At 39.6% G+C, this 22587-nt stretch overlaps 3 protein-coding genes across 3 annotated transcripts; 2 read left to right on the top strand and 1 right to left on the bottom strand.

The window, feature by feature from the left end:
• Nucleotides 1–4643: 4643 nt before the first annotated feature.
• LOC310928636 (F-box/LRR-repeat protein 3-like) lies at nucleotides 4644–11193 on the top strand. The gene is made up of 6 exons (XM_083891265.1): nucleotides 4644–4904; nucleotides 6257–6461; nucleotides 6875–7039; nucleotides 7174–7296; nucleotides 8073–8244; nucleotides 9507–11193. Exons 1-6 carry the CDS (start codon nucleotides 4888–4890, stop codon nucleotides 10145–10147), a joined length of 1323 nt encoding a protein of 440 aa, XP_083747391.1. The 5' UTR covers nucleotides 4644–4887; the 3' UTR covers nucleotides 10148–11193.
• Nucleotides 11194–12050: 857 nt separating this feature from the next.
• Nucleotides 12051–22177, top strand: lims1 (LIM and senescent cell antigen-like domains 1). The gene is made up of 10 exons (XM_083891623.1): nucleotides 12051–12190; nucleotides 13461–13617; nucleotides 13765–13831; nucleotides 17988–18108; nucleotides 18936–19085; nucleotides 19189–19339; nucleotides 20415–20507; nucleotides 20613–20661; nucleotides 20753–20828; nucleotides 21739–22177. The coding sequence occupies exons 1-10, from the start codon at nucleotides 12162–12164 to the stop codon at nucleotides 21851–21853; spliced, it is 1008 nt and encodes a 335-aa protein (XP_083747749.1). The 5' UTR covers nucleotides 12051–12161; the 3' UTR covers nucleotides 21854–22177.
• On the bottom strand, nucleotides 15127–16803 carry LOC310928554 (tripartite motif-containing protein 16-like; the record flags this gene model as incomplete). The annotated part of the gene is made up of 1 exon (XM_083891134.1): nucleotides 15127–16803. One exon carries the CDS (start codon nucleotides 16801–16803, stop codon nucleotides 15127–15129), a length of 1677 nt encoding a protein of 558 aa, XP_083747260.1.
• Nucleotides 22178–22587: the final 410 nt, after the last annotated feature.

The following is a 22587-nucleotide window of genomic DNA, read 5'->3' as shown; positions in this document are numbered from 1 at the left end:
GCTGTGCTATTGAAAATACTTTAAATAATAATTAAATTATACATTTATACACAGTGTACAGAATTGGTACGTGTATGACGTTCCTACAGAAAGTAATGAATGAGACGGTGAAGAGACGAAAACCTTTATCATCCATGACTTTGATGGCCCGAGAGCATACGGCTCGATACATCTGTGCTTTCATAACTGCCTCCCTCAGAGTGCTGAAGTTATGGCTTTAACCTTTTAATCCTGACACCTCCACTCAGAAAAGGGAAGTCTGCCCCCCCGTTCCATCATCATGAAGCCTCTAAAATTCTTTACAGACTTGTCATCGCAAAGCACCGCTTTGTCCTTTTAGTGCTGTCCTAACGCTGCGCGGTGTAGCTTCAGTCCTCGTAAACGCGTCTGTTTTGCAAAAACTGTCAGAGCAGTCAAATTCAGGGACGTATTTCTAAAGGAGGGAAAAAAAGCCTGATGGATGTGATGCACAGCTTAAAAAATGGCAGACAAAAAAATAACAAAAGTGTTACTAGGTAATTACCAAGGGTAATAAGAAAATAAATACAGTGAAACCGTTGCCAAAATACTGGGTAATACACAGTAATGTACTCAGTAAGTAAAGTAAAACTGTACTGTAAAAGAAAGCCAAGCTTGTTTCCATGTAATTACACACATAGTTTGGGTTAGGGTTAGGTTACCCCTTGGGTAAATAGCTAGTAATTAGGGGACTGTAGCTACCTGCTTATTACCAGTTTATAACCCAATAATACACTTAAATTTACCATATAGATACCAGGTGAATACCCAGCATTTAGGCCATAGTTTCGCTGGACATACCTTCTTATTAACAGCAGTAATTACCCAATAACACACTATAATTTACTATATAGTTACCCGGTAAATGCCCAGTATTTTGGCAACAGTTTCACTGTATTTACTTTCTTATTACCATTGGTAATTGCCTAGTAACACTTTTGTGTTACCGTGAATTTACCAGGTAAATACCTGGTAATTAGGGTACTGTAAAAGAAAGCGTTACCAAAATGGCTTAACCATGTCAAACTGTTTCACTTTGGAAAAACGTGTTTATTTAAAGCTGCTCTGCATGAAATACACTGTTAAATTCAGGGTAAATTCATGCTCACTCATGTCTCTTGTTCCACAAACGTAACATCGTCTGTCTGTCCAAAGATGCTCGGCCCGATTTACAGTAAAATAAAGAACTATTGTCACTTTTACACCCCTACAATTATCATTATTATTTTCATAATAGAGTAATCTGACCACTTACCCCATGGCTATTTTGATTTATTTGTCATATGAAGCAAAGGAACTAGAAAAGATGAACATATTAGATGCTGAAAATTCATAGAACTGAAAAAAAAATGATGTGTTTATCAAAATAGTTGGCGATTAAATTAATAATCAATGAATATGTTTGCAGCCTTACAACAAACCCTTGAAAATATGTTCATGCAAATTTGGGATGCAACTGATAGAATCGATTAATCTGTCGATTATTTTCTTCATCAGTCGAGTAATGGTTTGGTCCATTAAATGTCAGAAAATATTGAAAATGATGTTGTGAAATGATTCAGATTTCTTTGTTACACGGAACAAAACAAACAAAAAAAACATATTTAAGAAGCTGAAGAATCACAGAAATGAAATGAGTTTTCCAAAACATCTCTCTGGACTTATTTTCCAGAGAGCACTTCCAGATGTTCCTCAGTGTCTGTTACAGCGACCAAAGCACATCTTTGTTGTGGCTCATGCTCATTTCTCTGGTGCCTGTGCCGTCGATGCTCACCTGACGTCTGAATATTGTAGAGTTCGGTCTTCAGTGTTTTCGCTTTCCGTGACTGAAATCCACAGCTTCTGCAGTGTTTTTCCTGTCCTAACGACTTGTTAGTGTGCATAACTAAAAGAGTAAAAGTCCTCCTAAAAAATGACTCAAAGATATATTGCAGTTCTGTGGGGCGAAAACAAATGTATTTTATAAATATAATGTATACTGGTGTGTATATACTGCATTTGTACTTGGTTTGTTGCTTTCCTAATGAATGCCAATGTGGATGGAGTGAACAAACAGTGCCTCTGTCCACTTTTAATAAACGGGAAACTAAACTGAACTGTAAATGAGCGTGTGGACTCTCAGTTTTACACCCACAATTAATCACATGTATGTTTTCACATGATAATTGTCCAATAGCATTTGGAAAAGTGATCGTTTGCAGGCTCTAGCAGGCACATTGCCGTCATATATAACATGTGTCCACTGGACAGATAAATCCACTGAAGATAGTGTAGAACTCTGTGCTGCACTGTGGAGCCAAGAATAGAACTTTTCACAGACTTTGCAGAGTTCTGGTTTTCGGATACCGTTGCCCTCGCCAGCACTCTCGCGTGTTTTACGGACAAAGTGGAGCTCCGTGAGACAACAATTCCAGGAATTTTGCGCATTGTGTGTTTTATCTCCTGTACTTAGACTGAGGTGGACCACAAAAACATGAGTGAGTTGTCTTTTTTCACACTTTGCCGACTGATCGGGCCTCCAGAGTCCCAAATATAAGGATTTAAATGATTAAAAAGTTGATTTTACATAAAATGTCCCCTTTAACCTAGTTCTTTAACACTCTCTTTTGAGTGCCTGTCTCTTTAAATATGCAAATGAGACACAGGAAAATACGTCAGCGTCACTGAGGCTAATGGCAGCTAACAGCCGTTAGCATTTGGAAAAGCCCTCATTTGCTGACTCTAGCCGGCACATTGCCATCATATATAAAATATAAATCCTATGAGGCTGGAAGTTTGTGTAGAACTCTGTGCTGCACTGTGCAGACAAGAATAGAACACTTCACGGACTTCCATACTTATATAGGGCCTCCAGAGTCCCAAATATAAGTATGAATTGATTTTTGCTCAGGCAAAAACACAAAAACATAACACAACTTAAGTTCAAAACAAAAATAAAACTCACACGAAATCAATTTCAAAACCTTTCCTTGAATTTCATGACTGTGGCGTCTCCCACAGTGGATCATCTGCCTCCATTTGTCCTTGAACTTATTATTTAGTGTAACAGCATTGTTTGCTGGATTGTAATCCACCTTCCATTCTGTTCCAAACCACAACACACTCACATTTTATGGTTTCGTAACATTTTAACTACAACCTGAACACAACCCACGATAAAGAGTTATCACACACCTGGATTTCATGCCATCATCACAGAATCGGGATGAACGAACATCTCCTCTTTTCCGTCCTGTGTGCGTCAGACTGCATCAGAGTGAAGATGAATTTTAACACAAATCTGCTTCTTTGAAGGTTTTTATTGCTTTTAAACATACAATCTGTTTGTTCTGCGAGAGGAGGAGACCTCAAACCTCTGAGGATAATCTACCTCAATAAAAACCCGATGATAAACGAACAGTGAAGAACTCCTAAACTAAGAATAAAATGGTAAGAGCAAAAACAACAACACGCCCTGGCGTGTTTATAGATGTTATAAATGCACAGCTGTCTGGTTTCTATCTTTATTTTGCTGGACATAGTAAAACCTAAATGGAAAACTAAGCCACACACAGAAAGAGAACAAAACCCATTCAATAAAAACTATAGGGAGGTAAATGAACATAGTTTTGTTTTTGTCGTTCAGAATTTTTTTCATTTCATTTCACTTTATTTCAGACACGTAAGAAAACACAACAATAAATAATAATAATAGTTATAATAATAATAATAATAGCCTTGAAACTGGATCTGGATCCTGCAACCTGCAAGATGAGAACACACTTAACTGAAGGGTTTTAACAGACTTGTTGGAACATCCTGATAATAATAAGTAATCTAATCTAGATGTAACAAAAACATGAACTAGTTTTTCTGCATCCTTTAAGGACAGAATGTTTGGCCTATGATTCCATCTACATTTTACCTGCTAATGACCTAATTACACAGATTTCCCCCCATGCAACTCCTATATTTATTATTATTAGTAGTAGTATTTGGCTGGAATAAACCTCTAGAACTAAGTAGTTACCTAAAGGTATTAGGTGGAATAACATTTTACTTGTTAATGCAGAAATCCAGAAAGAAACTGCAAACCCTTTTGATTTGATATAATTTTATATTTATATTATATTGATAATTTAAAAAATATATAATTTGGGTTATTTTTTGTATATATATATATATATACAAATGGTTTGCTTTGTATTTGGTATTTGACATGGTCTGACTTGTATACGATGCCATTTACGATGTCTGACATATCAATTAATAAATAAATACAGGAATACAGGAATACATAAATGCGTGCACCAATAAATGCATAAATAAACAAATAAATACAGAAATAAATAAATACAGGAATAAATAAATACATCAATAAATAAATGCTTTATATTTATTTCTACATTTATGTTCATCTACATTTATTTATTTCTGTTCACCTACATTTATTTATTTATTTATTTATGTATTTATTTATTGATATGTCAGGTTTCGTCCTCCATAGAAACTGCAGCCTCTGGTCATTCACGTCATTGGGGGGCGCTGTTGAGGAAACGTCAGGCCGCCTGAGACAACGGCCGCCTGTGTCTCCGGTACTGCAGAGAAAATACTTTTGGCTAGCTCACACCACAACATATAAACGCCATCTTTATATGTGACAGAGGGGGAAACTACAAACTAAACTGGAGAGACCGCAGAGTTGTAAAGACAAAGTGTGTCAGGCTCTGTGGACACGAACGCGCTGTTAAATCAGAATTTAGTGAGGTTTGTAGGCGGATCGTGCTGCTCTATGGTCCAATGTGTTTGACCGCTGCATCTCCACCAGCTCGTACGCAGTTCTCTTGTGTCGGTCCAGGCTGACGTTCAGCGATTTTTGACAAAAACAAGATGAAGGCGACAAACGGGTAAGAAAAGAGCCGAGTGCTGAAGTGCTGACGTTGTGGAGAAAGAGAACATTTGTTTAAATTAAACATCTGTTTCGACTTTACTGTCTCCAGATTTTGCTTGCTAGGTAGTTAGCAAGTATGTTGTGCTAGGCTAACTCTTGGTTTGGTTGGTTCGCTGGGTTTGTGTTGTGTAAAGTTAACCATCAAAGTGTGTATGTCCACACATACGCAGTGCAAATGCATTTGTTTTCACGTTATAAACGAACTTCTGTCCGTCGTGTGCGGCGGTAAGTTGAGGAGTGGGGAAGGAGGGAGGCGTGTCCTCCACTCTTTTACGTCACTTGACCCCTAGGAGAACTCAGAAATCAAAACACGCTGGTGTTCTATGGACAGTAACTATGGAAAAGCAAATGTGTCTCATATTCTAAATTCAAATGCATTAACAGAAATGCTTTTTCCTTTTCAAAATGTAGCTGCATTTTGTGACTCATAATCAAATTAATAATCAATATTAGGGATGTGAATCTTTGGGTGGCTCACGATTTGATTCGATTCCGATTCTTAGGGTCGATTCAACCGATTCGATTCATAATCGATTCTCAATTCAACCGATTCGATTCATACGATTCTCGATTCAAAAATTAATACAGTGCATAGTGTGTTAAGGCAAATTATGGCATCAAAACAATACCGTTTGTGTAAGATAATGTGATAATGTGATCACACAAAGGCAAACTTGAGACGAAAGTTAACTTTTATTCATTCAAAACAAATAAAAACTTGATTACTGTACAAGAAAATAAATTGCGTAAATAAAAGCTTAGGCTAGCTGCCCTTTTCTCCTAGAAGTTACAAAAACGAACTGTACACAAACCACACAAACTGGTGTTTGTGTGGTTTTTCAAAATAGAAACTTAAAAAACAAACAAACATGTTTTTTGAAGTTTATGAATCGATTCAGAATCGTGGATGATTAGAATTGCGATTGTTATGTGAATCCATTTTTTCCCCACCCCTAATCAATATTTCAAAATGCATTTTCATTTTCAACTTCGAGACTACTCATTCTGTGACTTCATTAAAATGATAAAGAAAATGACATTTAAGATTTCATTTACAACACATCATCCAGCAAAAAGGTAACAAAATCCAATTTGAAATGTCAAATTTGAAAATTTAAATGCATTAGCATAAATGCCCTTTCATTTTCAACTCATAACTCATTTTGACTCATGAGTCATTTGATACATGAAATTATAATCAATATTCCAAACTGCATTTTCATTTGCAGGATAATGACTGCGTAAAAGTAGGTTCAAGTGAATTAACAAATGCTGTCGATTTAGTCGATTCACCTTGTGTTCAAACAGGATGAAACGAGTTCACCAGGTGAATGAGCAGAAGGATGGAGGAGGCACCAGCGTTGGTTCTCAGGATACTCTTAAACGGCCCTGTAAGCAGAGGACTGACAAAGAAGTGGAGCAGCAAGGTTCCTACTGGCTGTGTCTGCCTCAGGAGATCATGCTTCACATCTTCCAGTACTTGCCTTTACTGGACAGAGCTTATGCCTCTCAGGTAAATGTGTAATACTTTTTCATCAGTGCTTACACATAGTGGATAATATTTGGCAGTATTATATGTAGTATCATATGTAAAAACACAATCTAAAAACAGGGAGAAGAAATGTAACTGTGAGGAAACTTACAGTAAAGCTCGAAAGTCGCGTTGGGTGTGAAAGCACGGCCTGGAGGGGCAGACCCCTTCAACAGAGGAGACAGGGATCTGAAAGGGGTGGTCCTCAGATATAAATGTTTAGATCTTGCCATGCTCTGGGTATTTCTTCATCTTGAACCACTCGTGTGTAGATTGACCTTTTCTTTGCAAAGAAAATAAAACCAAATGTTGCTGGTGAAATACAAATAATTTATCTTTGATTGTTTTAAAAAAACATTATTCTAAATAAGCAAATCATTGTGATGTCACTGCAGGTGTGTCGAGGCTGGAACCAGGCTTTTCACATGCCAGAGCTGTGGCGGTGCTTTGAGTTCGAGTTAAACCAGCCTGCCACGTCCTACCTGAAGGCCACACACCCAGACCTCATCAAACAGATCATCAAAAGGCACTCCAACCACCTGCAGTATGTCAGCTTCAAGGTATCAATGATAGTAAGACGGAAAGTGTTCAGTGAGGCTGTTTAAAGTCATGGAAATCTGCAGTGCTGTGAATTCTTATATCCTGTTCAAAATTAAAGTGGGGATTTTGATTTTCTTTCCCCTGTCCTCTTCAGGTGGACAGCAGCCGAGAGTCTGCGGAGGCAGCGTGCAACATTCTCTCTCAGCTCGTGAACTGTTCCCTAAAAACACTCGGGCTCATCTCCACAGCCACGCCCAGTTTCATGGAGGTTCCCAAAGTAAGATGACTCTTTCTTTGCACTTGCAATGTTTACACAGGGTTCCAATGTGCTTCCCCTCTTGTATTCTGCTCCACTTCACTATGTTCCACTGCTCCTCCCTGTCTTATGTTACTTGTCTTTTACAATAACATAATACATTAACGTTAGATAATTTACACTCACGTCACATCTGATTACGTGTCAACAGTAGTACATTAGTAAGTAGTATGAGTCAGTAAGAGGCTAATACCTGACTGGCGTCATCTTCATCAGGCGTCTTTCTCTTCTTAGAGAAATATGCAGTCAGCAGTTACATCATGGCATGTACAGTAGATATTAGCTTAATGCTATCAATTAGTTTACTCATGTTAGCGACACCCAGTTGGCACCGGGGCCCAATTACTTAACTTAAGCTACCGATATGTTACGTAACGTTAGCTGGCCTTCGATATTTTGCAAATGTCTATTTAACTCGTAAAATCTATTATGAGTTCTTCAGCTAATAAGTCTAACTTTTATCCGGTAAGTTGCTGCAGTCTCGCAAGTAATTAAATAAATAATGGCTAATGTCACGATATAGATAAAATATCGATAAATTCAGATATGAACTTTTATTGAACCTTTTATTTTACTAGGTTACATTGAGATTAAAGTCTCTTTCATTCATCAGTTAATTAAAGCAGCTGTAGTTTACAGTAACTTCATTTGTTCTATGTTTAAAATCATATAGGGAAGTGGATTTCTGTGGGTTAGGGTTAGTTTTACTCACTGTTTCTGTTTCTTCTGTTCACCAGTCTCACTTCATCTCAGCGCTGACGGTGGTTTTTGTCAATTCCAAATCCCTGTCCTCCCTGAAGATTGACGACACGCCTGTGGATGACCCCTCTCTTAAAGTCCTGGTGGCCAATAACAGTGACACACTCAAGCTGCTGAAAATGAGCAGTTGTCCTCACGTTTCACCTGCAGGTACATAACTGACAAACGGCTCTTAATCTTTTTATTTTGCTCAGCCCTAAGACTTTTGTCGTAATTTCTGCGTCAACCTGTCCACAGAGGTCTACTCCAGTCCATGTGATATAAATCCTAAGTCCTCATCCACCCATGTCCACATTCGTGTGGAACATACGAGTGCCTTCACATTTTGGGACCTTGGAGATCCTAGTCCTGACTGCTCATGCCTTATATAGCACCTCTACTTGGACACAGTTTTTAATTTTGTCCCCCTCTGTATTTGAGTTTGACACCGCTGCTTTAGCACAACACTTTCCAGTCCTGTTGCTGACTCACTATTGTTTCGAACAGACACAAAGAAGAAGACTAACAATGGACACTTGCTTGAAGTTATGAGAGGAGGTCAAACCTGTCCAAGCCATTGTTCAAAGAAATACAATAACATCAACACCTGAAATGGAATATGAGATTAAGTGCGCATGTGGAACACTAGACCAGGGTTCAGCAACTGCCGGCCCGTGGGCCAAAACTTGTCGTCCTGCATTAATATCCGACTATGAAAAGCAATTTTAAGACATTAATAATATTCCCTGGCAAATTTAAGTTATTTTTTAAACCAATTTTCAGCAATATTGATTATTTTAGATTAGACGGCAAAACGGCAGCAGAAAAAAACAGAAAAACCCTACCGGTTCAGAGGTTTAAAACGAGCTGAGAAAGAAATCTCAAATGGCACGGATGGTGCCAAACTGTGCCAAAAAAAGAGAACGCCTAGACATCTCTTTACTAAAACCTCTGTCATTTTATTCTGCTTCACTTCAGCAGCATCAGACTTTGCACCGCTCATGTCCACATGTTGTTACACAACCTCCATGTGTTTTTAAGATCCTACTGCATATTTTAAAGGTGATATTTGCTTTAAAATGCAATATTTTATTATCTGGTGGAATCTCACAAGTGTTATCTTTATTTTGATACCAAAATAATCCACATAGAGCTTGTAATTGCAGAGCTTTACTCTATTTAGTTTGGACATGTCATTTTCGAGCAGGGACTCCAAAAAGAGGGTCAGGGAAGAAGAGGTTACAATATGATGATTTGGCCTGGCATTAATTTGCTTAGGAAAACGTTGGTCAAATTTTCTTGCTGTCCCCTAATGAATGAATTTAATGTATGTGATTGTGGGCAGTATACACTCAAGTGGAAATGGAAAGGCCCAAAAAGGTTGTGTGGATCTATCACCCCCTAATTTAGATTTTTTTCTCTCTCTATCCTAGGTATCCTGTGTGTGGCCGATCAGTGCCATGGTTTGAGAGAGCTGGCACTCAACTACCACTTGTTGAGTGATGAACTTCTCATCGCTCTGTCCTCAGAGAAACACGTTCACCTCGAGCACCTTCGCATTGACGTGGTCAGTGAGAATCCGGGCCAACACTTCCACACCATCAAGAAGAGCAGCTGGGATGCCATGGTGCGCCACTCTCCTAAATTTAACTTGGTCATGTACTTCTTTCTCTACGCGGATGAATTTGGCCCGTTCTTCCGCGACGAAATCCCCGTCACGCACTTGTACTTTGGCCGCTCTGTCAGCAAAGACGTTCTGGGCCGCGTCGGGCTCACCTGCCCCCGTCTGGTGGAACTTGTCGTGTGCGCCAACGGGCTGCGGCCTCTCGACGAGGAGCTGATCCGCATCGCCCAACACTGCACGCAGCTGTCGGCCATTGGCTTGGGGGAGTGTGAAGTGTCCTGCAGCGCGTTTGTGGAGTTTGTCAAGATGTGTGGAGACAGACTGACGCAGTTATCCATCATGGAGGAAGTGCTGCTCCCAGATCACCGCTATGGGCTGGATGATATCCATTGGGAGGTGTCCAAGCATTTGGGCCGCGTCTGGTTCCCAGACATGATGCCAACCTGGTAGAGCTCTGGATGACTGCGTGGATTGTGCGCGTCTCCCAGACGCCATATGTACCACTTATCCTCCCCAAATACATGAAGAATTTACATCTCTGAATTTTGATAAAAACATACATGTTCACTGATTTAAACTCCACTTTGTTGTTCTGTGTAAAACAATATTTTTATATGGATATTTATGTATACATTTGTTTGTCTTGTTAGCACCTTGTTCCCTGAGCTAGATTTTATGGGGTTATTATGGGTCGTATGTTCAGAGTTCATAGTTTTCCATTCAAATTGACTCTGGGAATGACTTGGAAAGAATTGGAGGATACTGAATAAGTTGCAGAGAGATTTATGAAGATGTTTGACATCAAAATTAAAAATATAAATAAAATATACAAATTCCTTGTGTAGAAATTTAATTTGGAAAAACCTGACGTGAATAAGCAGCAGATTGTCATCATCACACATTGGTATTGGTCTTTTTAGTGATTTGAAGACAATCTAGTCATGTAAAGAGTGCAGTACACCATAAAAGCTAAAGTGTTTAGTTTAATTTTTGTCCTTTTAACCCAAATAATGACACTTTGTGAAAGTATGAGAACAACAAACACTTTATTTTAAAGAGACAATCATCATGTGTGTGAAGCTTGTTTTAGATTGCATTAACACTGGCAATAATACAGAGAATCCATGTTGAATCCCTTTTTTAAAGGAGAGCATTTCTGAATATGATGTCACATATACGTTATATAAGAATGATGTTTAAGCAGTTTTGTAGCCTTGTATATAATATATATATATTTAAGTTTTTTCCCTGGTAGTTTTTCCTTACTATGGTCGAGGGTCTAAGGACAGAGGATGTTACCAACCCTGTGAAACCCGTGAGACAAACTGTGTTTTGTAATTGTGGGCTATATAAATACAATTTGATTGATTGATACACAGCTACAAAACGTACAGTATATATTATTTACAGTATATATCTGCATTACATTACGAATACTAATTTTATATATTTATGTCTCAGTCGTGTATCTGTACAAGTAATGAATCCCATGAATGCGCCTGGATGCTTAAAAGAACTATCATTCACCATGCAGTACAGAAGGAAGATATATTCTGGTTTAGCATTGAAAAAATGTGTATAATAAATAATTCTGTGTCATTTGTGGCACTGACACTGTTCTGACAAATCTGTTTTATAATTGTTTAAATTATCACTTTTTGTTGGCACATTAGAGAGACAAAAATCTCAAAATTATGACTTTAAATCTCAAAATTACGACTTCATTTCTCATAATTATGACTTTCTATCATATAATTATGACATAATATCTCATAACTTTGACTTTTTATCTCATAATTATGTTGTATCTCATAATTTTGACTTTTTATCTCATAATTTTGACTTTTTATCTCATAATTTTGACTTTTTGTGTCATAATTATAACTTAAAATCTCAAAATTATGGCTTTAAATCTCAAAATTACAACTTCTTTTTTCATAATGACTTATCTCATCATTTTGACTTTTTTTTATCATATAATTATGACGTTGTATCTCATCATTTTGAGAAAGTATATCATAATTTCGACTTGTTATGTCATAATTATAACTTTTTATCTCATAATTTTGAGATTGTATCTCATCATTTCTACTTATTATCTCATAATTTCAGTTTATAATCTCAAAATTACGACTTAATTTCTCATAAGTGTGACTTTCTATCTTATAATTAGGGTTCGAGCACGACTGTGCAATAACTCTGTATTTCTCTATTCTTGTACGGGACTGTCTGTTCTTCCCAGGACACTTCCTGACTCTCCTCCCCGTGTGTGGGTGGGATGAAGCCGCAGCCCCCTGCCTGTGCCTGCCTGCCAGCTCAGGGCTAGTCTCCGGCTGGGAGGTGACAGGCGGGGGGGTGAAAGAAGAAACTTTGTTCGCTCAACAAGAAGCTTTAGCCCTCTCTGCTAGTTGTAGTCCCAGTTCGTCAATTTGTTTGGATTATAATCCCGTGGTGCTGAGAAGTGATGCTGGGTGTGGCGGGAATGACGGGCAGGTAATATCCGCGTTGCTAGTTTTTGAAGCAACATAAACAACCGATGCTAAATGGTCAGCTAGCTGTGGAGCTAATCAGCGAACTAAAGCTAATGTTATGTTAGCTTGTTAACGTGGTTCACGCATGCTAACCACAAATTAATGCCACATTTTACGGTATTTTTCAATATGTGTCTAGATTCAGGACAACATGTGATAGGTTTGCTCACATTTGATTTGATAATATCTACTTAATCAACATCAACAGGTAATACGGTATTGTTATTCGTCATTTTGGAACTTTATGTAAAGTGCGTGCTAGTTACCTCCAACTTCCATTTAAATCGCTAAACTGTTTTGCGAAATATCATTATTAACTTTCCCACGTCTGCAGCTTTCAAAATGTATTTAAGTGAGTAACGTTTAAGACTCAATATATGGAATGACATTAATGGGTAAAATTATTAACACACTTAAAAGTACGATTGGTTGTTATTCAATATATATATATACATTCAGTTGTGTTACTGTATATTTGGTTATTGATGACTTAATGAGATTTTTGTGTAGTTGTGTTTGTGGTCCTGCTGCAAATAACAACAACAACATGTTTTCAAATGAATCAATCTTCTTTTGGTCTAAATGCAAAGAATATCAAGATTATGGTCAGATGTAGGGGTGGGAAAAAGTTTTTATCAATATCAATGCCATTGTCGATTCTGCCTTTCAATCAAATTCCTTATCAATTCTCTTATCGATTCCTGAGTAGTTAATCGAATGAAAAAAAGGACTTCTACACAGTCTTCTGCACCAAAAGCAATCATTTTATTTTCAATCATTTATATTATAGTTTTTAAGACTGATATAATAAATAAAAAACAGGAATAGAAATGCTAAATTACAGCTTAATGCTCCCTCTCTATATTGTTATTGTAAATGAAGTAACAGTGTTGGTAACTGTAACAGTAACTGTTGGAAGTTAATCATAATGATAGTCATAATAAAATAATAAGGTATCTTGCAGCTCTAGTGTGTGATTGCGAAGGAAAGACTGCATATACTGTAGACTCTCCGCTAGTTTTCAGCTGAGAGACTCTATGTATTTACCATATTAGGTGATGATTGTGCAGTGTGCAGCATGTGTTACTAAGTCACCCCCGCACAACAGCAGCTGATATAAGGTCGGTAGGAGTAATGTGAGAATGAATAAACATCAGTCCTGCTTTGCATCCCAGTTATTTGTCACAGGGACTCATGTCCTTTTATGTATTTTCTTTTTTTTTGTCTAACAGCATTGCTAATGCCCTGGCCAGCGCGGCCTGTGAGCGATGTAAAAGTGGCTTCGCCCCAACCGAGAAGATTGTAAACAGTAACGGAGAGCTGTACCATGAGCAGTGCTTTGTGTGTGCCCAGTGCTTCCAGCAGTTTCCTGAGGGACTCTTCTATGAGGTACTGCGCTGACATTGTCGTCGCCATAAATTATTCAACAAAACATTGCAATCATGGGCTGCATGTGTGGTGATGATTTCTCTGCTTGTCATGCAAAATGAATCATTCTCTGCCAGTGAATGCACCTCAACCTTGTTCCCTCTACAGTTTGAAGGAAGAAAATATTGCGAACATGACTTCCAGATGCTCTTTGCGCCTTGCTGTCATCAGTGTGGTGAGTGGTACACACTCTCATTTATTCAGTTCCCGTCAAGGTTTGTGTTGAGCCCGTTGCCACTTAGTGGAGAAGAACACGTTTTGTATTCGTATCTATACAGACTATGTGAAGATTTAATTGAGTTGAACCGCAGTGGTGCTAGAATACATCAGGGTTGTGCGTCAAGTAATTATTTGATTAAAGTTTCCTTCTCATTTTTTCTGAGAGATTGAAGCTACACAAAAACAACTTTTGAACTCAGGCTAAATTAAAGAGAAAAGGTTTGCTTTGTGGGGTGAATATGATTTTCGTAAGAAAGCTTTTCTTATCATGATCTGAGGTCATTTATTGAACACCTAACGTTGTCACCATCTTTGCTATACCACGCTTTCACCTTCTTGTCACATCCACCGCAGTCAAACTCATTATGGCGTCACCCCTCTCCCCACGAGAGCTGAGTATCGCTGCTGATAAAAATCTTATCATGGTACACTTTTTTTTACATCACTCAATAGCACAAATCATATCAATGAAATCAATAATTATGTATGGCATGAAAATATGGCTTATAAATATGTGATACGAACGTTGATATTTGTTTGTTGTTTTTTATTTAGGAAAAAGAAACCACTTTGTTTTACCTTAATCTCAAACATAGATAAAATAAAATAACAATCTGATTTATTAAAGGTGAAGTAAGTAGTTTGTAGTGACATCTAGAGGAGAGGCTGAAATTTACAACAACTGCTCCTCTGCTCACCCCCTCCCTTCCCGGTCAAATGTCGTCCTTCTCGTCTTTCTCCGTGGTTTTGGGGGCGTACGGTCTCGTACTGGTGTTCCTTTATCCGCTGTAAAATACGTGTGGTCCTCCATTCTAAACGAGTAAAAAGATCCGCTCTCAGCCTCGTCTCAACGCTCGATTTGTTCTCTCAGGTTTGTCTATACAGGCTCCCGTAGAAACATGGCGTCTCGCTGCTAACAGTGGCAATGCAACAGCGGCCCGCGACCATGTTATTTTACATGACTTTTTGAAACACTACGAAAATGAAACAAAAACTATTATACGGCGACTAGACAATGCATGAGCACATAATATGTATAAAAAAGTGTATTTTGGGTCATATAAACCCATAAATACTACACAGTGTCCCTTTAAGACGATGAGAACATGGTGATATAATAAAATCATCAACACTGGATATTATGTTTGTTTGAATGAGCTCCTCGTTCATTGACAAGTTCACCAAAACATCAAAGAATCTGACTTGTACTTTGATACGGAAAACGACAACATCATGAGGCGGGTCCATTGTCTATTTGAGTTTACAGAACTCAGCTCTGTCTCCAGGGTAATCATAAAGAAGAACTCCAGCGTAGAGAGGCTGAGTAAACGTGGTCTGGACTCTGTGGAGCAGAGTCATGGTGTCAGAGACTCTGTAGAAGCACAGAAGACCTGCGCTGTGGTCCAGGTAAACTCCAACTCTGGAGGACAAACCGTCTGAGACTTTAGTCCAGATGCTGTTGTGACCAAACCTACAGCACGTTTGGTTGCACTCTAAAGTCCAAGATTTGTGATTTAATCCAAATACACATTCACTTGAATTCCCTGATCTGCTGATGTTCTTGTACGTCACTGCTACACGAACTCCTCCTCTTCCTGTCCACTCCACCTCCCAGTAACGACGTCCACTCAGACTCTCATTACTCATGACCTGCCAATTATAATCAGTGAATCTGTCTGTGTGGTGAGAATAAGACTGATTTCTCCTCATTATTGTTACGTTTCTGTTTCCCTCGGATAAAAACAGACGTTTGTGAGCTGTGTTTGGATCCAGTTTGATTTCCTGTGAATATCTGAGGAATTCAGCTCTGGTCCCTGGTTCTGGTTCTGTCGGTAAAACATCTACTCGAGCCACAGCCAGTGAGATGTTTGTCCACGTCTCGGTCAGGACGTCCTGCAGTAGATCTCTGAGCTTTGCCACAGCCGCTGTCACGTCCTCAAAGTGTCTCAGAGGACGGACGTTGATGGTGGATGAGTGTGTAGATGGACTGAGTGCTGACAGTGAGCGGTAGTTGAGGAGAAACTGTGTGTGGTCATGTGTGAGTGAGAGCTGCTTCAGTTCAGCTTCTCTCTTCTTCAGCTCGGTGATCTCCTGCTGAAGCTTCTTCTCAACGTCTCTGACTCGACTCACTTCTGTTTCCTGCTGGGATCTCATCTGCCGCTTCACATCAGAGCTTCTCGTCTGCAGGTGATGCATCATCTCAGTGAAGCTCTCGTCGGTGTCCTCCACTGCTTTATCAGCAGAGAGATTCAGAGCCTCCACCCCCCGTTGAAGCACCTTCACGTTTATATCTCGGTCCTGGAGTCTCTGCTGGACTTCTTCCAGACTCAGATCCAGCTGTCTCTGCTTCTGCGTCCTCTCTGCTGCAGCTGAGACTGTGTCGTGGTCTTTATGTTCGTCCACAGAGCAGAGGTAACAGATACTCTGCTGATCGGTGCGGCAAAACATCTTCATCACCTCGTCGTGACGAGGGCAGATGTTCTCCTGGAGGTTCTTGGAGGGCTCCACCAGCTTGTGTTTCTTAAATGCAGGTGATTGATAATGAGGCTGGAGATGTTCCTCACAGTAAGAGGCCAAACAAACCAAACAGGACTTCAGAGCTTTCAGATTCCTACCAGTGCAGAAATCACAGGTCACATCTCCAGCTCCAGCATAGCAGAGATCCGGAGGATCAGCGTGGAGTCCAGTCTTCTTCAGCTCCTCCACTAAATCTGCTAACATGACGTTCTTTAGGAGTTTCGGCCTCGGCATGAAGATCTTTCTACACTGAGGGCAGCTGTAGATCATCCTCTCATCCTCTGTGTCCCAGTGGTCTTTAATACAGTTCATGCAGTAGCTGTGTCCACAGGTAAGAGTCGCCGGATTCTTCAGTGGATCGAAACAGATGGAACAAGAGAAGGTTTCTCTCTGCAGCTGAACTCCTGCCATTGCACCGCCACTGTCTGAGTTTCTCAGAATCTGACCTCAACAACAGCCTCTCAGCTCTGGCTCTTCTCCACCTGTTGGCTCCTCCTCTTCCCATTGTCAAACTGCAGGTGTGAGGGGGAGGGAACCAGGGAATGTGAGCTCAGTGTCGAGCAGGCTGAACCACTCCCACTCTGACCTGGAGTGAACTCTTCTTAGTGACACTCCCTGGAAGAAAAAAGGTGGATGAGATGGATCTCAAGCAGTGATTCCCCAAAGTCTGGGTTAGGACCCACAGATGCCTCACAGGAGAATTTTTTCAAATTGGGAAAACATTTTCACAAACATGAGTTCTCTCTAAGAGACCAACGTTTCATGCGATTATAGATTTGTTGATTCTTTACAGTCGGGTACTCCCAAACATCAACCAAACAAAACACAGGACCAACCCAAAGTCAGGTGGAACCGGTTTGAGTCTCTCTCACACTGTCGGACAAACAAACAAAGTATTTTGTATAAAGCAGAATCTTGAAGTAGAAAAACGCCCTACCACCGGGCTTAGCAGGTTTTCTGGAGGTAACCCTGCAGTGACATTACAGCATTACAAACCAAAGCGCATTTGCAATATCTCTCAGAAAAATCGCAATTAGATATTCTCATTCAGCCTGTGATTTCACCTCCTAGTTTAATCTCCATACTTTGCAAGCAGTGTGTGTACAACCTCAGTATGCACGGCATCGTTTGCTGTGCTCCCCCTGTGCTGTTCAGACTGCACAATGGTACATGTGAGAATGTACACATCCCTGACCTTCGTATAGCGTTTGCGAGCTCAGATACAAGTGTGTCCTCCCAGAACTTTAAGTACAATAACATCTCATTAAGAACTACACATTTGTGTTTAGATCCCCCCCAAGATACCTTTTAGTGCAATATGAGATTAATTTAAATCCAGCTTGAGTGTATTTGGGCTGTGAGAGACATACTCTGATGAAATTAATTACTCAATTAAAATGCATTCAGCATTCAAGTGTCACTTTGAGAACACTATAGAAAGCACCATAGTGCACTGTAAGAACTGTCTGACTCCATAATGGAGAGCTCATTATGAACCAGTGCACTGTACTTAAAGAAAACGCTTGCAGGCTCAGGAAATATCTGAAAAGTAAAAGTTATACTTATTTAAATGACCCCTTTGTGTTTTCTCTCAGGGGAGTTCATCATCGGTCGTGTCATCAAGGCCATGAATAATAGTTGGCACCCCGACTGCTTCTGCTGTGACATTTGCCAAGCTGTGCTTGCAGACGTGGGATTTGTCAAAAATGCTGGGAGGCAAGTATCTCATCTTATATCAGACTGAAGTATAACAACAATTATAGCAACTGTGCTTATACACACATGGACCTGGGGACAGTTGCACTTATGGGACCTTTCTATGATACAGTTCTAGCACAACTCGGCCCCACTTAAGACTCAACATTTTTTTTTTTTGCTTTTCCATTAGGAATAGTACCTACAGACTTGCCAACCTCTACGCAAAATAGCGTAACCGATGCGTATTTAGACATTAAACTAAGCTATTACGCTGTGTCACATCTAACTACCCGAAAAGGGAATAACAGCAGCCCACAGGTTACAGTTTATGGGTCTAACTTTAGCAACTTTAGCCTACTGGTAAAAGACAACTTTGTCCCTGACCTGCAGTGAGGACATTTACAGTAAATGTCCTACAGCTGAGTAGTGCTAGTATTGTATATGGAAAAAGCGTGCAAGTGTTAACGAACCTTAGTAATGGCCTAAATCTTTTCCTCACTCTGAGATAAAAATTGATTGCACCACTTTTTCTAGCAATTATGTAGAATTTAGTAATTACTAAATATTTACATCTACCCAATAGGTGATGTAAGTCTAGCAAAACCTAGCTAGCTACATGAGGATGATGTTGTTACAGGAGGAGGAACCTGTCATCCAGTGCATCCCTTTCAGTAGGGACTTGCCCATTACTATGAACTTAGCTACAGTACTGCTAACATTGGAATAATTAAACTACAAGCTGCAAATTAGCTTGGTGCAACCCCTCCCTGGTGACTCAAACTCAATCCTGATTCTTCCTAAACACGACTCTGCAGTTCACTACATTGATTTCTCCTCTGATCCAGGCACCTATGTCGCCCGTGCCATAACCGTGAGAAAGCCCGCGGCCTGGGCAAGTACATCTGCCAGAAGTGTCACGCGATCATTGAAGAGCAGCCGCTCATCTTCAAGAATGACCCCTATCACCCCGACCACTTCAACTGCAGCAACTGTGGGTCAGTTGAACGATTTAGTCCAGCACACTCTTAGAATTACTTTTTATTTTTCATGTGAGAAATGTTTTTATATATATATATGTGGATGATTCACTGTGCACAGGAAGGAGTTGACAGCAGACGCCAGGGAGCTGAAGGGAGAGCTCTTCTGTTTGCCCTGCCACGACAAGATGGGCGTACCGATCTGTGGCGCCTGCAGGAGACCCATCGAGGGTCGTGTCGTCAACGCCATGGGCAAGCAGTGGCACGTGGAGGTTTGTAAACACTTCATACAATCATTTCCTAGAACGTGGCAGGCTGCTGTAGTCTCATTTGTCCCACCACAGTTTCACAATAAAAAAAAAGGTAGGGCTGCAACTACTAATAGGGGTGTAACAGTGCGTATATTTACCAATACAATTAGAGAATTAGAGAACCAGTTGGTTTGAGTGAGTGAAAGAACCAACTGGATGGTACGCTTCGTAAAGCGTCATCTCGCCATCACTACCTTTCAGTCCGCCCTTGTTATTCTTTCACTTTTTTCAGTGCTAAAAATGTAGCAGTGGATTCACACAGTGGTGAAGGGCCTAGCATTGTTGCTTCACAGCAAGGTCACTGGTCTGGATCGGTGTGGTTTCTCTGCGGGTACTTCAACTTCCTCCCACACTCCGTAAACGTGCAAATTAGGTTGATTATACGCTCCAAATTGGCCATAGATGGCGCTGCAAAGGACTGGCGACCTATCCAGGGTTTACACCACCTTATGGCCTCTGTCAGCTGGGATTAGCTTCTCGTGATCCTCATGTGGAGGATAAACAGGGTATCTTAAAAAGTCTTAAATCCAATAATTTGAATTTAAGGCCTTAAAAAAACTTCAATCTCGCTTTGAAATGTTTCTATTTTTGAGGATGCGATAACATAACTACAACACGGAACTAAAGTAGGTCACCTGTGCTGCCCGGGGAGAATTTATCGTGCACCACTAGCTAGTGTGCTGCGCGCGCCCAGGTGTGTTACAGCTTAGCATAGCAGCGGAGAAAACTTAATGAAAGCCCACAGCTCAGCCGAATTGCAAGTTCAACGATTTGTGGCTCCAATTTTCCTTCATGTCCTTTGTACTTTTTTGCCAGTATGGATTTGAAATGGGTCTTAAATTGTTTTCATTATGGTCTTAAAAAAGTCTTAAAAAGTCTTAAATTTGACTTGTAGAAACCTGCAGAGACCCTGATAAAGCAGTAGAAAATGAATGACTGAATGAAATGCATCAGTGTTTTTCCTGTCTTTTGGTTCACTTTCACTACGTTTCCCTCCTTTCCTTCCCTATCAACACTATTTCCTTTTGTTTTACAGCATTTTGTGTGCGCCAAGTGTGAGAAACCGTTCCTTGGTCATCGACACTATGAAAGAAAGGGACTGGCTTACTGTGAGACTCATTATAATCAAGTAAGAAAAACGGCACCATTGAATAATGTTTATAAAACCTGCTCTTATTGCTGAAATGAGGATGTCTCCCCTGATTGAACATCTATCGTTTTCCCTGATTTTCAGCTCTTTGGCGATGTCTGCTATCACTGCAACCGCGTCATTGAGGGTGATGGTGAGTATAGATATGATATGGCTCATATTTAGCACGTTATTTGTATTGTTTTACACATTTTTTAAATCATTTTTCCCCCCTCTGCTCTTAGTTGTATCTGCCCTGAACAAGGCCTGGTGTGTCACTTGTTTCTCATGCTCCACCTGCAACACAAAACTCACTCTCAAGTAAGTGGTGACCGATTTCTTTAACAGCTTCTTTTTCTGTATTATTATATAGTGTAATAATAACTACCACCTCTAATCATTATGGTGCTCTCAGTTTTTCTCCAACAGTCCTGGCTCTTCCCTCTGTAACTCTTTTCCTCTAATCTCCTCCTCTTTCATGCTTCACTCGCTGCGTCTCTGCTAATTCAGAGATAAGTTTGTTGAAGTTGACCTGAGGCCACTGTGCAAGCACTGCTATGAGCGCATGCCCGAGGAGCTGAAACGTCGCCTGGCTCCACGTGAGCGTGATTCCAAAGAGTGCAAGAAAAAACCCTCCGTGTGTCTGTAGGATTCTCATTCTTTTCCGCTTGCCTCTCCAGCCGTTTGGTTGGTTGCTTTCGCTGCTTTGCACTTTGTCTGTGGTGCATGTTGTTTACTAATCTGTCAGGACTGCACGATATAAATCATCTTCTTTATAAAACCAAGACTGCATTTGGAACTTTTGTCCAAAAATCAAGTTTGGTGTGTGGACAAGGTTACTTTTAAATCCTCAGTTTTCAAAAATAACCTCCTGTGTGGACTCGGCCTAAGAAATTGGAAAAGCTTCCATTGGGAGTTGTTTTTTTCTGAAATTAGACAATTGCCACCTTGCAGTAAAAGGGCAAAGCTATAATAAAGATAATTTCAGCGGGTTCTTTCCATAATAAATCAGGATTAGAAGATGGTGCATTACCTCCTACAACTGTGAGACCAATTATAATCTAATATAAAGTGAGGTGATGACGACTTTGAATAGACTTTAATCTGCACTGATAATAATATTTAGATTAAAAAAAGGAAAATCTGAAAAGGTTAATGTAGGCAGGATGAGAAGTCATACTTTGACATATTTAGCATTTACTGAACCTACACTTTTCTTTCATCGTTGCAGAAACAAGTTTGTGGAGTTTGACATGAAGCCAGTGTGTAAAAAGTGTTACGAGAAGTTTCCTCTGGAGCTGAAGAAAAGGCTGAAGAAGCTGGCGGAGGCTTTGGGACGTAAGTGAGCTTTGTTTCAGCCGGACATCACCGTCACCATCACTATCACCACCACCTATGTGTCAGCTGCTTTATGGAATGACAGCATAACATTATACCATGTAAAGTGTAATTCAGGGATCCATTAAAAACATTCTATGCATCTATGTATCCAATGCAGGCTTGTTATCATTTGTATTTTTTATGTATATTCCTAAATTTAATGCTGAGTCGTGTCTAAAAATGTCCTGAATTTCACATTCGTATTGGAACTAAACTGTGTTTGAAATATAAGTAAATACATTTGAAGTAAGTATATACATACATGATACCGTCACTCCCTAGTCGAGTTACCTTTATTAGGCAAAGTATGTACTTATAATGCAATTGTATTCTCTGAAATGATGGAATGGCATTGATATTTTTTGGCAAATTTTTGGTTTCAAGAGTAAAATAAGTTTTTTTTTTTATAATAAATGTAATGACTATAATGGATTTCCTTTGCTACTTTGACAATTTTATGACAACATTTTGATACACATTGTTTTGTACACATTTGCAGGATTTTTTTTCATATTTTGTTTGATTTGCATGAAATTGAGCTGTGAACGATCAATAAACTTTGCCTTAACACATGACGATGCATTTTAATTCATAAAATGCCAAATATACCTTGTACAAAAATACAGTAAAAATGAAATGATGCGTGCACGAATGAACGTCCTGTTTAAGTCATGCGATATGTAATTATTAAATGAATTTG

This window comes from Microchirus variegatus, assembly GCF_963457635.1.
Source record: "Microchirus variegatus genome assembly, chromosome: 6".
NCBI lineage: Eukaryota > Metazoa > Chordata > Actinopteri > Pleuronectiformes > Soleidae > Microchirus > Microchirus variegatus.
Note: the sequence above shows the minus strand (reverse complement) of the source record. Positions and strands in the feature narration are given on the sequence as shown.

Bases quoted from the DNA above. Each gene is read 5' to 3' on its own strand.
- LOC310928636 (XM_083891265.1), top strand. The intron at 7,297-8,072 runs GTAAGATGACTC...TCTGTTCACCAG, and splicing joins GTTTCATGGAGGTTCCCAAA to TCTCACTTCATCTCAGCGCT. The intron at 8,245-9,506 runs GTACATAACTGA...TCTCTATCCTAG, and splicing joins TCCTCACGTTTCACCTGCAG to GTATCCTGTGTGTGGCCGAT.
- lims1 (XM_083891623.1), top strand. From the start codon at position 12,162: ATGCTGGGTGTGGCGGGAATGACGGGCAG. The intron at 18,109-18,935 runs GCAAGTATCTCA...CCTCTGATCCAG, and splicing joins TTTGTCAAAAATGCTGGGAG to GCACCTATGTCGCCCGTGCC. The intron at 20,829-21,738 runs GTAAGTGGTGAC...TCATCGTTGCAG, and splicing joins AACACAAAACTCACTCTCAA to AAACAAGTTTGTGGAGTTTG.